Below are 18,233 nucleotides of genomic sequence, written 5' to 3' on the forward strand. Positions count from 1 at the left end.
TGGGCGATTTTTGTGACACGCTTCCACCCAGTACGTGTTAATTTCTGCTGTCCGTGATTGACAGCTGGATTTAACAGTTCCAGCACAGACTGATCCAAGCGTAACAGCTTTTTATCTATGAGACGGTGACGCTCCTTGGACCGATTTGCACGGATGTCTGGGGTAAGTCGTGCACATTGGGGGGCCTCTACTGCCCCTTCTTAATCAGGATCCTCTTCTTTTAGCCAGAGAGGACTACACCCTAATGCACGGCTCGAATAGCGGTATTAGCTAATTCATGGAGGTTTCGACACCGGCCGCAGATCTGCTCAGCTATTAGGATATTATTACAAGTTTCCTCCTCCTAAATATCGTTTTGTTTTTTTTTCCCCCCAGATGTACCGACTGACATTGCGAACCAGCAAAGAAAGCGTTTCCAAGCACCTATGTGAGCTCTTATCCAAGCAGTTCTAAGCCAACAAAAAAAGGATGTGATTGCTAAAGAGACAGTAAAACTGGCAAACACTACACGGAATCAGTTTACCATGCGTCAAACAAACAAAAAAGGCGTGTCTGTGTGCATGTGACGGCAGAGACGGCGCCCCCCGGTGGCCTCTCTGCAGATTTGTCTTTATTTTGTGTGTATGTGCGTGTGCGGTCTACGTCCAGTAAAGTCCCCCCCCCAAAAAAAAAGACTTTACAACTTGTATAAAAAAAAAAGACAAGGTTAACTATTAATATTCTATCGTTATAAGATGTGTGGTCGTTCTACTAGATTTTGTCGTTCTTGCCGTGACTATAAATTTACTAGACTGACAGGGATGCATGAAGCCCCCTGAAATGCAGACTTAGAGGGTACGTCTCGCCATGTGGATAAGGGATCAGAAGTCCGCATGCTGCCTTCCCTTTCGGAAAGGATGCAGACACTATTGACGCCGTAAAGCAGCAGCCATTTGTGTTCTTACTTTTTACGTGTCCTTTTTTTTCGAATGTTAAGGAACTCGTGACCCGCATCTCATCACTTCCGGTACAAGGTAGGTGACCTGACGACCATCTAGAAGTTTCGGAATAACTTTTGCCAAATTCCGCCACTGTCTCATATATGCAAGACCATGTTTTTTTTTTTTTTCCCGTCTGTCTGTGCCAGTGAACTCGTACTTTGAAGTGTGGAACGTGTCCCGTCCGACCCGCCACCTACGACCCTTAAAGTCTGTCCTAGTAATGAGTATTGCTGAACGTTGCAGGTTTCTGTTCTCAGATGTTTCGAGCCTCGCTGCTTGGACGGACTCCCATTTCTTGTTTTCTTCTTCCTCAGTGTTGTCGTACGACTGTCCGTTTTGGTTGAAGCATTCCATGCCTTTTTGTATCGTGTCCAGTGATTCCACACGGATTTTTTACCTCGTATAGTCATTCCAAGTCTGCACAGAGCCGTATGTCTGACCTCCCTCAACCTCCTTTTTAAACCGTCGCCCTAACCTTTGGGAATAACCCGTGTTTTTTTATTTTATTTTTTTAGTGAGAAGTACTAGCCCACCACTGTAAAGATCAAAACCCGATTCTGTCTCTCGTAACGACTTTGTTACCCACTTGCTGCAGGTTCTCATTACCTCCCCCCCCAAAAAAACAATTCTTAAACCTGTCTTGCAACTTATGGCTTAATTTTTTTTTTATATATATATTTTTTAATTTTTGTTTTATTTCTCATTTATGGCTTATAATTGTTTTATTTTTTTCTTTTAAGGTGGGTTTTTTATTGTTTGTATTTTATTTTTTTGCCGTTGTGTATATAGGTATATATAAATATATAAGATATTATAAAAATGTTAATACGTAATCAGAGAGGTACATAGATAATGTCAAGACTTGCATCCCAGAAATTTGGGCGCCACACACAACCAGCCCAGCGAAACTGTCATTCGCCCAACAACCACTCCTACTCGCCAGAGGCCGCTCTGATTCTTGTAGTGCTACTACTCCTTCAGCCCAACTTTATTAAAGGGCTAGTACACATTGGCTGCGACTGCTGTATTAAGGATAGCCACATAGCCCTGATATTATCTACGGAGGCCGTAGCAAAGACTTTCAGGGGTATACCCATCTCCATGATCCTTTCCTAGTATGTAGTAGGTATAATATTAGCAAATGCCTCCAATTAGAAATGTTGTATAGTTCTTCTGATTAGCTTTGTATCGTATCTCATGTGCAGGACATTGCAGTAGCTTAGGTTTCCATGGTTACGACCACTAACTGTGGTCGTAACCATGGATACTTAACCCCTTCCCGACCTGTGACACAGCGTATGCGTCATGAAAGTCGGTGCCAATCCGACCTGTGACGCATATGCTGTGTCACAGAATGATCGCGTCCCTGCAGATCGGGTGAAAGGGTTAACTCCAATTTCATCCGATCTGCAGGGACAGGGGGAGTGGTACTTTAGCCCGGGGGGGTGGCTTCACCCCCCCCGTGGCTACGATCACTCTGATTGGCTGTTGAAAGTGCAACAGCCAATCAGAGCAATTTGTAATATTTCACCTATGAAAATGGTGAAATATTACAATCCAGCCATGGCCGATGCTGCAATATCATCGGCCATGGCTGGAAATACTGGTCCACCCCCCCCCCCCCCCCCCACCGCCCCTGATCTACTCCCCAGTCCTCCGCTCCCCTCCGTCCTCCTGTCCGCTCCCCCGTCCTCCTGTCCGCTCCCCCCGTGCTGCGATCCACCCCCCCTGTGCTCCGATTTCCCCCCCGTGCTCCGATCTCCCCCCTTCATACTTACCGAGACTCCCGGTGTCCATCCGTCTTCTCCCTGGGCGCCGCCATCTTCCAAAATGGCGGGCGCATGCGCAGTGCGCCCGCCGAATCTGCCGGCCGGCAGATTCGTTCAATGTACATTTTGATCACTGTGCTAAAACCTATCACAGTGATCAAAATAAAAAAAATAGTAAATAACCCCCCCCCTTTATCACCCCCATAGGTAGGGACAACAATAAAATAAAGAAAATATATATATTTTTTTTTCCCCCCACTAAAGTTAGAACTAGGGTTAGAAATAGGGTTAGAACTAGGGCTAGGGCTAGGGTTAGAACTAGGGTTAGAGTTAGAATTAGGGTTAGGGTTAGAACTAGGGTTAGGGTATGTGCACACGTATTCTGGTCCTCTGCGGATTTCTCCGCAGCGGATCTGATAAATCCACAGTGCAAAACCGCTGCGGATTCACCGTGGTTTTTCTGCGGATTTCACTGCGGTTTTACAACTGCGGTTTTCTATTGGAGCAGGTGTAAAACAACTGCGGAATCCGCAGAAAGAAGTGACATGCTGCAGAATGTAAACCGCTGCGTTTCCGCGCATTTTTTTCCGCAGCATGGGCACAGCGTTTTTTGTTTCCCATAGGTTTACATTGAACTATAAACTCATGGGAAACTGCTGCGGATCCGCAGCTGCGGAAACACTGCAGATCCGCAGCGTTTTCCGCAGCGTGTGCACATAGCCTTAGAATTAGGCTATGTGCACAAGGTGCGGATTTGGCTGCGTATCCGCAGTGGATTGGCCGCTGCGGATTCGTAGCAGTGTTCCATCAGGTTTACAGTTCCATGTAAACCTATGGAAAACCAAATCCGCTGTGCCCATGTTGCGGAAAATACAGCGCGGGAACGCTGCGTTGTATTTTCCGCAGCATGTCAATTCTTTGTGCGGATTACGCAGCGTTTTACACCTGATGCTCAATAGGAATCCGCAGGTGAAATCCGCACAAAAAACACTGGAAATCCGCAGTAGTTCCGCAGGTAAAACGCATTGCCTTTTACCTGCAGATTTTTCAAAAATGGTGCGGAAAAATCTCACACGAATCCGCAACGTGGGCACATAGCCTTAGGGTTAGGGTTGAAATTAGGGCTAGGGTTGGAAATAGGGTTAATATTAAGCTTGTGGTTAGGGTTATGGTTATGGGTGTGTTGCGGTTAGGGTTGAGATTAGGGTTAGGGGTGTGTTGGGGTTAGGGTTGTGGTTAGGGGTGTGTTGGGGTTAGGGTTATGGCTAGAGTTGGGATTAGGGTTAGGGGTGTGTTGGGGTTAGTGTTGGAGTTAGAATTGAGGGGTTTCCACTGTTTAGGCACATCAGGGGTCTCCAAACGCAACATGGCGCCACCATTGATTCCAGCCAATCTTGCGTTCAAAAAGTCAAATGGTGCTCCCTCGCTTCCGAGCCCCGACGTGCGCCCAAACAGTGGTTTACCCCCACATATGTGGTACCAGCATACTCGGGACAAACTGGGCAACAATTATTGGGGTCCAATTTCTCCTGTTACCCTTGTGAAAATAAAAAATTGCTTGCTAAAACATCATTTTTGAGGAAAGAAAATTTTTTTATTTTCACGGCTCTGCGTTGTAAACTTCTGTGAAGCACTTGGGGGTTCAAAGTGCTCACCACATATCTAGATAAGTTCCTTTGGGGGTCTAGTTTCCAAAATAGGGTCACTTGTGGGGGTTTTCTACTGTTTAGGCACATCAGGGGCACTGAAAATGCAACGTGACGCCCGCAGACCATTCCATCAAAGTCTGCATTTCAAAACGTCACTACTTCCCTTCCGAGCCCCGATGTGTGCCAAAACAGTGGTTTACCCCCACATATGGGGTACCAGCATACTCGGGACAAACTGGGCAATAACCATTGGGGTCCAATTTCTTCTTTTACCCTTGTGAAAATAAAAAGTTGCTTGCTAAAACATCATTTTTGAGGAAAGAAAAATGATTTTTTATTTTCACGGCTCTGCATTGTAAACTTCTGTGAAGCACTTGGGGGTTCAAAGTGCTCACCACATATCTAGATAAGTTCCTTGGGGGTCTAGTTTCCAAAATGGGGTCACTTGTGGGGGGTTTCTACTGTTTAGGCACATCAGGGGCTGTGCAAACGTAACATGATGCCTGCAGACCATTCCATCAAAGTCTGCATTCCAAAACATCACTACTTCCCTTCCGAGCCCTGACGTGTGCCAAAACAGTGGTTCCCCCCCACATATGGGGTATCAGCGTACTCAGGACAAACTGGACAACAACTTTTGGGGTCCAATTTCTCCTGTTACTCTTGTAAAAATAAAAAATTGCGGGCTAAAAAATAATTTTTGAGGAAAGAAAAAAGATTTTTTATTTTCACGGCTCTGCGTTATAAACTTATGTGAAGCACTTGGGGGTTTAAAGTGGTCACCGCACATCTAGATAAGTTCCATGGGAGGTCTAGTTTCCAAAATGGGGTCACACGTGGGGCAGCTCCAATGTTTAGGCACACGGGGTCTCTCCAAACGCGACATGGTGTCCGCTAACGATTGGAGCTAATTTTTCATTCAAAAAGTAAAATGGCGCTCCTTCCCTTCTGAGCCCTGCCGTGTGCCCAAACAGTGGTTTACCCCCACATGTGAGGTATCGCTGTACTCAGGAGAAATTGCCCAACACATTTTAGGATCCATTTTATCCTGTTGCCCATGTGGAAATGAACAAATTGAGGCTAAAAGAAATTTTTGGTGAAAACAAAGTACTTTTTCATATTTACGGATCAATTTGTGAAGCACTTGGGGATTCAAAGTGCTCACTATGCATCTAGATAAGTTCCTTGGGGGGTCTAGTTTCCAAAATGGGGTCACATGTGGGGGAGCTCCAATGTTTAGGCACACAGGGGCTCTCCAAACGCGACATGGTGTCCGCTAAAGATTGGAGCTAATTTTTCATTGAAAAAGTCAAATGGCGCTCTTTCCCTTCCGAGCCCTGTCGTGCGCCCAAACAGTGGTTCCCCCCACATATGAGGTATCGGCGTACTCAGGACAAATTGTACAATAACTTTTGGAGTCCAGTTTCTCTTTTTACCCTTGGGAAAATAAAAAAATTGTTGCTAAAAGATCATTTTTGTAACTAAAAAGTTAAATGTTCATTTTTTCCTTCCATGTTGCTTCTGCTGCTGTGAAACACCTGAAGGGTTAATAAACTTCTTGAATGTGGTTTTGAGTACCTTGAGGGGTGCAGTTTTGAGAATGGTGTCACTTTTGGGTATTTTCAGCCATATAGACCCCTCAAACTGACTTCAAATGTGAGGTGGTCCCTAAAAAAAATGGTTTTGTAAATTTTGTTGTAAAAATGAGAAATCGCTGGTCAAATTTTAACCCTTATAACTTCCTAGCAAAAAAAAATTTTGTTTCCAAAATTGTGCTGATGTAAAGTAGACATGTGGGTAATGTTATTTATTAACTGTTTTGTGTCACATAACTCTCTCGTTTAACAGAATAAAAATTCAAAATTTGAAAATTGCGAATTTTTCAAAATTTTCGCCAAATTTCCATTTTTTTCACAAATAAACGCAAAAATTATCGACCTAAATTTACCACTAACATGAAGCCCAATATGTCACGAAAAAACAATCTCAGAATCGCTAGGATCCGTTGAAGCGTTCCTGAGTTATTACCTCATAAAGGGACACTGGTCAGAATTGCAAAAAACGGCCAGGTCATTAAGGTCAAAATAGGCTGGGTCATGAAGGGGTTAAGCTACTGCAATGCCCTGCATATGAGATACGATACAAAGCTAATCAGAAGAACTATACTACATTTCTAATTTGATGTATTTGCTAATATTATTGTTACATCTGCTAAATATTGGGAGAGGATCTTGAAGATGGGAATACCCCTTTAATTTGGTTATTTACTTTAGGAGCAGATGGAAGCTCCTGAATGTGGAAGCCTTTTTAAAGGGGATTGTCTTCTGGTTTTTCGGAACGTCCCACCCTCGGTTGGCCGATAGGTGACAGATGGCGCCACCAATCAGATCCTAATAATGGTCCATCAATATTCTGTACCTGGGGAGAAGCCCTTTAAATTGTATTACGCCCCTGTGTATAGTCAGGCAGCACCAGCGACCTTCCGGATTTGTCTTCAGAGATGGCAGATGGACCCTCATTTTTAACCCCAATTTTAAAAGGCTGGCACCACGTAATGACATACTTTGTATAGTGACACTGAAAAAAAAAAATAAATTGGGGCATGGGGACCCCTTGACACTCCCTCCCACCAGCCGTCCATGCATTTGTCATGTCAATTTCATTATTTTTATTTTTTTTTTTACTATTTCAGTCTCCTTTTTTTTTTCTTTTGTGGTTATGGAGTGCAGTTTTTCGCTGGTGCTGTTTTTTTTTTTTTTTTTTTTTTTTTTCTTCCCCTTTCGCCTATTGCCCTGCTATTCTACCCGTTCCCGAGAGTGTGTGCGTGTGTAGCTGCATATGGATGTATTGCCAAAGCTTCGTGCGTCCTGTATCATATTACTTACATATTTTCTATCTGTATTTTATAAACTGTATCATTCCCACCAGAAAAAGTCCTGGAATTAAAAAGGTTGAGCCATGGAATTTTTTTTTTTATTTTGTATGTTTAGAAACTATATTCTTTGCTATTGTTGCACTTTTTATTTAGTGAAGGGAATTTTGCTGAGGATCCAGTTGTCAGTGCAGGAGTTTGGGAAAGATCATGTGCGACGACTTAACGATTCCTCAGCCTGGCATTACAGGAACTGGTGAAGACAAAAGCTGTGCCACCATTGAATGTGCCAGACGGTGGTGCCAAGGGGCCCGCCAGTAATATTGACGCTGGTGGCCAACTCTTTTGCTACCTGCAAATATCACATTACCTTCATGCCCAAATTTGCCTGTGTTTCTATGTAATAAACAGGGTAGTTTTGTTCAATGAATGTTGAGGTGATTTCTGTACATTGTGAAACTAATTCGGAGCCTATTCCTGCATGGCGGCCCACCGGAGGATTCTCCTGTTCTCCAGTCCAAGTATTATATATCGTATTTATGACGGGAGCCTGGAAAACAATGGCGCTGCACCCGTCGCTTATCAGCCGCTAAGGTCCTGGTGGGCTCTTTATGGTGAGTTTAGGGTTTTCCACTAGAGCCAGTATTTGGGTAGGAATACCACCTTCTTCAGTTGCGGTCACACATGGCGTCTCCGTGGTTTGAGACTTCGAAAAGCGTTGACTAATAAACCGTATACTTTGGATTCCCGTCTCATCGTCCTTCTGATGACCGCACCGTTTTAATCCATTTGTTTCCAGCTCTACATGGCGTCAATTTCATTTTGCAGCCAAATGTTTCGGTCAAGTTTACACTGCTTTATAAAGTGTGCACTCAATACAGTCCCCTGATTGATCAATAAGCTTCTATTTATTTTTGTCATTTTTATCCTTTGTAGTTTGGCTGGAGGATTTTGTACCACAAACGTCAAAATGGATTAGATTGGGGAAGGCTTTTTTTTTTAAGTTTGTTTTTTTTGCACTTATATAGAGCAATAGTTTGCTCAACTATACGAAATAGTTGTGCAAAATATTACAAGGAATGAAAAAACTAGAGTAAAAAAAGTAAAAGCCATAGTGAATTTGGACCAAAAATAAAATTCCTATGATCCAAATTATTTCGTTTAGCCTTTATAAAAAAAAAAAAAAATACATTTTCTTAAACTGTATGTTTTGGAGAAGGCATTTTTCTGGTGCCCTGCTATTGACACGTGACTTCAATAACAGCCACCTGGAGCAACATTATAGAATCGGCTATGAACTTGGTGAGGATGAGTAAAACCAGTTTTTCCAGTTCATCATCCTGACCGCACCATTGGAGGACGTCCTTCTTACCCTCAGTGGGACAGGAACAACAAGCAGTTAAAAGGACCGGACCCACTCCACCCACCAGTGTTTTTCCTGTCCCACTGTGGATAGGAACGGCAAGCCTTTCCTCCAACGGTGTAAGACATCTGCGGCTGATACCTGTTATGGGGGGTCCCTCAGCCTCCCCAGTGCAGCGCTGCTCCTGGGGTCGGGTCCGTCTCCTCCGCTCAGGGGGCTCTCGGTCTGGGCGCTTCCTGCCGGGGGGTGAGTGCGGCGGCCGCTTCCAGCAGCGGCCGCAGCGTTCCCCAGAGTCCGCTTCCAGGTGGTCACTTCCGGGTCCAGCGGCCGCGTCACTTCCGGTTGCGGCAGCGTGGGAGCATGGCGCCGGTAGCAGCGCCGGCCTCGGGGCATTACAGCACGGTAAACCGCAGCGGCGGTAAGGAGGGTAGGATCAACCAGGTAAATCCTATATAAACGTCTTAAAGGGGTCTTTATGTCGCCGGCCATCCTGACAAAGGGAGCACTCGGCTATATGGTTAAAACTGTCCTCACTATGGAGGAAACAGCCAGACCTGCGGGGACTGACCAGCTTCAGGGGCACGTGAGCAGGCTATACTAAGCCATACCACAATGCTCACCCCCTACTTCCCTATCTACAGGGTGTATCTATGTATTTCTATCTATCCTAGGCAGAGCCTCCTATCCCAGCATCCGAAAGGAAAAAATCAGGGAAAAGTAAATGCCCGATATGTGCGGCTAAATTTCCGGAAAATTGGCGGAAGCCACTATGCAAGTCGTGCACATCTAAAATTGTGGGTGATGAACAGACTGCATTGTTAACCAGTATGAGGACAATGATTCGTCAAGAGGTTCAGGCATCCATCTCAAGCTTGAATCTTCCCCAGACAAGCCAGTCGGAACCGTAAACATCACGGAAAAGGCCAAGAGAGTCTAGTCCCTCCTCCGAAGGAGAGATTTTGGAGGATTCAGACCAGGAGGAAAGAGACGGATCATTGGGCAGAGGGAAGAGCTATCTCTTCTCGGCGGCAGATACAGATGAGCTTCTTCATGCAGTTCGTAACACCATGCAGTTACAGGACACGCCAGAGGAGACCTCGATCCAGGATGAAATGTTTGGCGGATTACATGTCCAGGTCACAAAGGTTTTTCCAGTTAATAATCACATCCGTTCCATGATCCTAGAAGAATGGCAGAAAGCGGAGAAAAGACTAAGTAGTACCCAGAGATTTCAGACTCGGTTTGCCTTATATTCCAGAGGACATTAAAGTGTGGGATGAAGTTCCCAAGATTGATGTTCCGTTGGCAAAAGTGTTGCAGAAGACCTCAATTCCATTTGAGGACTCCTCCGCTTTAAAGGATTCAATATATCGCATATCGCAAAGCAGATGGACTGCTTAGGAGAACTTGGGAATCCTCTGCAGCAATAATACGGGCCAATATAGCTGCAACATCGGTAGCCCGGTCAATGCATCTATGGATAGATGATTTGGAGGAACATCTCAAAGCGAAGACTTCCAGAGATGTTATTCTCAAATCAATACCGATAATTAAGCTTGCAACAGGCTTTATGGCAGACGCTTCAGCAGAATCCGTGCGCTTCGCTGCCAGAAGCGAGTCCTTATCCAACGCGGCCAGAAGAGCTATCTGGCTAAAGGCTTGATCGGGGGATATCCAATCAAAAAATAAATTGTGCGGAATCCCATTCTCAGGGAATAAAGTATTTGGGCCTATTCTAGATGACATCTTAGAAAAAGCCTCAGATAAAAAGAAGGGGTTCCCTGAGGAAAATGCAAAGTACCACCAGCCCTTTCGTAGATCCCGACCTAGTCAGAAGCCAGACTACAGGGGGAAAGGTAAGACTGGGAGGTGGTCTTATCCCAAGGGTGGAAAGGGTAAAGACTCCATCTTCCCAAGTGCAGGTGCAGGAAAGCCGAATAAATGACATCAAGGTGGGTGGTCGGTTACAAAAATTTCTAGGGGGTTGGCAGAAAATATCCCAAAATCCTTGGATTCTGCAGGTAATTGCTCAGGGGTACAAGCTAGAGTTCTCCAGCAGTCCCCCAGAAAGAATTGTTGTAACCCGACCCTGTCCGCTCTCAGACTCCTCTATGTGGACAAACATCCAGGAGTTGATAGACGCAATAATCCCAGTACCCATCTCAGAAAGAGGCAAAGGCCATTACTCCCATTTGTTTTCAATAAAAAAACCTTTGGGGGACTCCCGAACGATTATAAATTTAAAACCCCTGAACAGGTGGGTCCGGTACAAAAGATTCAGGATGGAATCCATAAAGTCCACAACTCCTCTCATAGACAAAGACATGGTGATGTGCACCTTAGATCTAAGCAATGCATACTACCATGTCCCAATACACACTTCCTACCAAAAGTTTCTGAGATTCGCCCTAATGAACACAGGAATAATTTATCACTTCCAGTTCAGATGTCTCCCCTTCGGGCTTGCTTCGGTGCCCAGAATATTCACCAAACTAATGTCAGAAGTTGTAGCCTATCTAAGAAACCAGAATGTGGCCATAGTGCCATATCTGGACGACGTTCTGATAATGGCGAGATCAGAGAAACTTCTCAAAATAGACTGCAGCTTCACACTCTCCATCCTACAGGACCTGGGGTGGATTGTGAATTGGAAGAAATCTTGCCTGGTCCCAAATTCCAGAACAAAATTTTTGGGGCTCATATTAGACTCCAACGTCAGAACATCTTTTTCACCGGAAGACAGACAGGAGGCCTTGATCAGGCACATACATCAATTCAGAAGGAGTACCCCCTCCATAAGAGAGGCAATGAGGATTCTGGGCTTTATGACAGCATGCATACCCTGTGTGAAATGGAGCCAATTCCACTCGCGGGGATTACAGATACAGGTTTTGAAAGCTTGGAACAGGAAACAGAGTTCCCTAGACAAGAAGATGATTGTGTCTCCGTCAGTAAAGAGATCCCTAAGGCTAGGTTCACATTGCGTTAAGTACATACCGTTTAACGCATGTACAGAAATGAGCCAAATTTGTTGAAAATTTGGCTTCACGTTAACGCTTGCGTTAACGCACGTGACTGCGTTTGTCATTCTGATGTCCGTTCGTGAAGCATCCGTTTGTCTGCCTTCAGGCATTGAATAAAGTGTTTGTTTTTTTTTGTTTCTCCTTTTGTCAGCGTCGGGTGTGGGTGCATACACATTCTCCATTTTGAAAGCATTGAGTGAACTTCTGCTAGCAAGATGTTTGTGTCTGAGCTCGTTAAATTTCCTGTCACATGACCACATGGACCACCATCATTAACACAATTCAAACATAGGGTTTATTTGGAAATTTTGAATGATTTGCGTCTGGCTGCGTTTGCAATAGCCTTCAATGGCAGAATTGACGCTTCCGTTACTCTTGCGTTAGCTTGACCGGACCCGAAAACGCTGCAAGCCGCGTTCGAAGGTCCGTCATAAAAAACGGAATGTGACAAACGCATGCCAATTTTGACATGCATCACGATGCGTCATACAATGCAAGTCTATGGGTGCGTTACAATGTCCGTTACATTGCATTTTCACTACTTAAAAACGTGTCCGTTAGACGGACTCCCCTGGCGCAATGTGAACCTAGCCTAGCCTGGTGGACCACACAGGAAAACCTAAGAGGGAGTTCCATGGATCCTCGATCCCTGTGTTACGGTTACCACAGACGCTAGTCAATTCGGATGGGGCGGACATATAGAAAGGACATATTACTAGGGAGAATAGACTTCTCAGATTGCCGCAAGGTCGTCAAACTTCAGGGAGCTGTATGCGATCTGGAAGGTGTTATACCAGGCCCAGTCACAGGTCAGAGGCAGACACGTAAGGATACTGTCCGACAATGTCACAGCAGTGGCATTTCTAAGACACCAAGGAGGTCCGAAACATCCACCGCTGTAACACTTAGCAGACCAAATTTTCAGATGGGCAGAGAAATCTGTCAAATCCATCTCGGCAGTTCACCTGGAAGGCGCCAAGAATCAAGTAGCAGACTTCTTGAGCAGAACACCTGTACATCCCGGAGAATGGGAACTGAACCCAGAAATATTCAGCAGTCTGTGCCAGAAGTGGGGAACACCTCCAGGTGGATCTTTTTGCCACCAGATCAAATACAAAGACCAGAGCATTTTTCTCTCTCAATCCTCTAGACAGAGCCACAGCAGTAGACGCCTTGTCTCAGTATTGGGGAGAAGGTCTCCTGTACTCATTTCTGCCTCTTCCTCTGATACCGAAGACACTCAGGAAGATACGAGATGAGAGAGCAACTGTAATCCTGGTGGTTCCTTTTTGGCCAAAAAGGAGCTGGTTCTCTCTACTATCAAGAATGTCAACAGAGAGACCAATCTTATTACCGAACAGGCAGGACCTTCTACTTCAGGGGCCGGTGTTCCACGAAGACCCAGACTCTCTTCACCTGTCTGCTTGGATCCTGAACGGTGAACCCTAAGATCCAGAGGCCTGTCAGAAGAAGTCATTACCACACTCCAGGCAAGCAGAAAGCCGGTGACTTCAGCGATTTATAACAAAATCTGGAAGCGGTATTGTTCCTTTCTGGAAGAGGATTCTGTGGATACTTCAAAACCTGACATTCGCAGAATCCTCGACTTCCTGCAACTCGGTTTTGAGAAGGGCCTCCGACCTAGTACTTTAAAAGTACAGATTGCAGCACTACATCACTAGCCTCCCATCCTTGGATAGCAAGATTTTCCAGGGCCACGCAGAGAATGAGACCACTTGTGAGAAAATCAACTCCTCCTTGGGACCTAAACCTGGTCCTTAATGCCCTGTGTAAAACCCAGTACTTGTGATCAGAAGATATGGGCATAGCCAATCTCTCCTTTAAAACTGCCTTTCTGATTGCCATCACGTCAGCTAAAAGATTGGGGGAGATTCAGGCTCTTTCCACTCAGGACCCATATCTTCAGATCTTTGACGACAGGATAGTCTTAAGACTTAACCCAGCCTTCCTCCCCAAGGTAGTGTCCTCAACAAATATAAATCAGGAGATAATCCTTCCCTCATTCTGCCAACACCCTAGAAACACAAAGGAAGGGGTCTACCATAACCTTGACGTTAGGGAGACTGTTCTAAAATACCTGGGGGCGACGGAAGGTTGGAGACGAGACACTAACTTGTTCATACAGTACGAGGGTACAAATAGAGGTTGCAAGGCAGCAAAATCAACTATTGCTAGGTGGATCAAAACCATGATAAACCTAGCATATACAGGCCAAGGGAAAGATTCCCGGATATTCTTAGAGCCCATTCAACCCGAGCTATCTCTATATCATGGGCGGAGAAGGGGGGGGAGCCTCAGCTGAGCAAATTTGTAGGCCGGCGACTTGGACCAGTCTTTCTACCTTTGCTATACACTATAAATTAGATGTCTCATCAGATCAGTTTGCTTTTGGTAGAAAAGTATTACATGCAGTAGTCCCACCCTAGTTTAACATCCTTTGGTATTTCTCCAATGGTGCTGTCAGGATGGTGAACTGGAAAACGGTAATTAGTCTTACCAGTAATTGTATTTCCAGGAATCCATCCTGACAGCACTACTAGTTCCCTCCCACTGCAAGTTTATACAATTGACTAATGTGATGTAACATTGGTATATGACTGTTAATAAACTCTCTTTTTTGCATCCATCCAGATGTGGTACTTAGAAAATCACTGGAGGGTGGAGTGGGGAGGGTCCTTTTAACCGCTTGTTCCTGTCCCACTGAGGGTAAGAAGGACATCCTCCAATGGTGCTGTCAGGATGGATTCCTGGAAATACAATTACCGGTAAGACTGATGACCATTTTTGTTTTTTTTAAATGCAGCTAGGGCGAAAGGGTATTATGAAGCTAGAAAATCTCTTTAAGGCGCTGGGCGTAGAGGGAGCTTGGTTGACTGCAGGATGAATGTTTGTTGTAGTGCGAGCAAACAAAGTAATTAGTGCGATGAGAGTCGGTGGAGGCTGTCAGTGAGGGCCTTCCTGGGAAGAAGAAAACTCCTTTACCTCCCTCCTGCAGGAACCAAGTTTCCTCCCACATGGGTTAGGTCAGATAGCCTGGCTATCCTCTCCCAATATACGTTTGGTTCTCAGGAGTACTTGCCATCCCAGATTGCTGATCATTTCTTGCCCAATCGGATTCAGTGGCTTACTCTGACAGTGCTTGAGGAAGTTCCCTCTGGTCCATACAGAAGCTCTCGTGAGGTGTAGATCTCTTCACATAGAATTGGATCACTTCTGGGACGGACAGACTGTATGGATGAGACCGCCTTTTCCCGAATCTCAGGAAACACCATAGACTGAGCCTGAGCTGAATTCTAAGCTGTTTTCAGGTATGAAAGATGTTATTTGGGCAGTGAGTGACACCCTCCAGGTAAAAGACAAGTACACATTTCCTTCTGATAACACCACAGGCTACAGGTCGCCTGTCCTAACCATGAAGACTTTGATCTTTTGCGAGAGAATGGAAACATCTGGATAGGCAGTCTCAAGCCTTCCTCAAGGGGGTTTGATGCCCTCTTCCTTTGGCGGAAGAATTGATGCCAAACTCCACTTGCCTCTCATCCTGATTTGCTATGCTTTTTGTGAAGCGTCTATTCAAGATCATCAAGGATGCTACTGAAGGCGAGCTTACTCAAATTAAACATAATCGAAAATGCTCGGCAACATCTTGGAGCTCAAAGATAATTTGCTCATTTCATGACTCCTGTTTCAAGAGGAGAGACCAGAAGTCTTCTTTGACCCTCCAACTCCAGATAGTGATCGTTCAAGCCTACATCTTCCGGCACACTTATTCTGTGTGGGTCTAAATATTTAGCAGGGAATCTCTGCTGTTTGCATCACTGGATCTAGGAGAATTCTTCTGTAGCTTAACATTTCTCATTGCCGATTTACCACCGGCGATTTTTTTTTTTCTCTCCTATTCCCTGTAAGTTCCCATTATTTCCAGTGTGTCTCATTCCCCTTTTGAACTAGACAGCTTCCGGAGCCTAGTCCCATGATGGCACTCCTTGGTGCCAGCGGGGTGACAGTCATCCTGTATCTTATTGATCTTTTGGTGCAGGCTTCTTTTAGAAAAGAGAACCTGTACAGTTACCAAATCCCCTTGGATTTCTTGCTGCTCTTCAGTTTGATCATCAACTGACATCTGATGCCATCCCACAACCTGGAGCTTTTGAGCATGAACATTGATGGGTCAGTGTTCTCACAAGAGAAGCTCTATTTTTTTTTTTTTGAGCCGGAGTGTATCGTTTGTGGATGAAGACCACATCCTCTGATTTTGCAAAAGGGTTTTGGGCAGGATAATCTGTTTTTTATCACATTTTGCCCAGTTTCACACCCTCATGCACTCAGCATATGCTGGCTTTTTCTCAGCCAGGTTAAGACCTTGTTTTGAGGGATGGCTCTTTGCACCCATCCTTACAGGAACCCATTGGAATCTTGGGAACTTGACTTTTTGTCTATGCTTCTGGAGACTCCCTTTGAGTCTCTCTGCAGCATCTCTGCAAACCTTGTTTCGTGGAAGGTAGCATTTCTCATGACCATAACCTCTTCACAACGTGTCCGAGCTTACTGCCCCTCTCTGCAAGGCTCCCTTCCTTGTTCATCAGGACAAGGTGGTCTTCTGCTCTGTGCAATCCTTTCTTACAAACAGTGATCTCTGTTTTCCAAATCAATTAGGACATTTTCCGCCCATCTCCATTTCATCTCCAGGAGTGTTCTCACCACTGTATGGATTTGGCTATCTTTCAGTCATGAAATCCTCCTGTCATTCCAATTTTCATTTTGTGATCCCCGAAGGTCCTGTAGACATCCCATTGCCAAATGGATCAAGTCAACTACTGTGGAAGCCAACAAAGCCAAGGACAAATCTCCACCCTGTTGTATAACCACTCATTCCACAAGTGTGGTCGGGGCCTCTTTTTGCAGTCAAGCATGAGGTCTCAGTTTCTCTGGGTGGCAAGACTGCCACTTGGGTATCCTTCAACACTCCTCAAATTCTACAATATCCATTCTATGGCGTCTGCCAATGCTACCTTTAGAAGTAAAGTGTTGCTGGCCACTGCCTGCTAGGCTATTTGCATTATCAGCACTTGTTTTCTCCCACCTATTGGGACTGCTGTAGAACAACCTAAGGACCCTTGTCCCCTTATGTGAGAAAATTTGGATTTTTGTACTAACACAAAATCCCTTTCTTGTGAAACACAGCTGTGTCCCCCAACGTATTCCACAACAAAGGGATTTTGTGTTAAGTACAAAAATCCCAATTTTCTCGCATAGGGGGACAAGGGGCTTTAGGTTGTTCTACAGGACTCCCAATAGGTGGGAGAAAACAAGTGCTATATATAATTTTATTCACTAAACATGATGAGATTGTTGTATTTTCTTTGAAAGCTAGAGTCTACACATGAGCTGTGTGCCCATAACTGTATGTGATTTTTTTTTTTTTTTTTTATTAAATCAAGACTATTTGAAAAGTTGGTTTATTTGCTCTATTTTTTATCAAAATCAACAATCTAGTAAAACCAGTTCCCAAAAGTCTAGCCATGGTGAATTCTTCATCAAGCACTGGATTTTGCCGAATCCTAGTGTGCTTATTGCTCCGCTAGTTGTTTTCAGCGGTAATCACGTTAACCTCAATTGCTATCTAGATTAGCGCCTGTTTTTCCTCAATACTCCATTAAGATATGATGAGAAAGGTATGTATATGTGTGGGTAGGTATGTATGTGTATGTATATAGGTAGGTATGTATTACCTACATGTATGTATAATGACCTACAAAGCCATCCACAACCTGTCTCCTCCTCATATCTCTGACCTAATCTCCCAATAACTTTCCTCACGTAATCTCCGATCCTCCCAAGACGACCTCCTCTCCTCCACACTTATTCGCTCCTCACCTAATCGCCTCCAAGACTTCTCCCGAATATCCCCCATCCTCTGGAATTCTTTGCCCCAACACGTCTGACTATCAACCACATTTGGATCCTTCAGATGGAACCTGAAAACCCACCTCTTCAAGAAAGCCTGCAATGACCCCGCTGCCTCCTCACCACTACTGAAGCTACCGCCTCACCAACACCGGAGCTCCTGCAACCCTCAACTTATTGTCTCCATCCCCACCATCCTGTAGAATGTAAGCCCACCAGGGGAAGGGTCCTCGCGCCTCTGTCAGTCTGTAATTGTTAGTTTGCTTACTGTAAGTGATATCTGTAATTTGTGTGTAACCCCTTCTCATGTACCCACCATGGAATCAATGGTGCTATGTAATATGTATGTATGTATGTGTATCTATGCATATATGAAAGTATGTACACTGCTCAAAAAAAAATAAAGGGAACACTTAAACAGCAGAATATAACTCCAAGTAAATCAAACTTCTGTGAAATGAAACTGTCCACTTAGGAAGCAACATTGATTGACAATCAATTTCATATGCTGTTGTGCAAATGGAATAGACAACAGATGGAAATTATTGGCAATTATCAAGACACTCAATAAAGGAGTGGTTCTGCAGGTGGGAACCACAGACCACATCTCAGTAGCAATGCTTTCTGGCTGATGTTTTGGTCACTTTTG

The 18,233-nt window shown here is 44.7% G+C and overlaps 1 protein-coding gene across 2 annotated transcripts in view; it reads left to right on the top strand.

Annotated features, from left to right (window-relative positions):
* Positions 1 to 7,700, top strand: part of AP2A1 (adaptor related protein complex 2 subunit alpha 1) — a 75,876-nt gene extending 68,176 nt beyond the window's left edge. For both annotated transcript variants that reach the window (XM_077259678.1, XM_077259679.1), the window contains one exon: positions 376 to 7,700. In XM_077259678.1, the coding sequence (XP_077115793.1) occupies positions 376 to 453 (78 nt within the window). In that variant the 3' untranslated portion in view covers positions 454 to 7,700. The remainder of the gene's footprint in view (positions 1 to 375) is intronic.
* Positions 7,701 to 18,233: the final 10,533 nt, after the last annotated feature.

Source organism: Ranitomeya variabilis, chromosome 4, assembly GCF_051348905.1.
Source record: "Ranitomeya variabilis isolate aRanVar5 chromosome 4, aRanVar5.hap1, whole genome shotgun sequence".
Lineage (NCBI taxonomy): Eukaryota > Metazoa > Chordata > Amphibia > Anura > Dendrobatidae > Ranitomeya > Ranitomeya variabilis.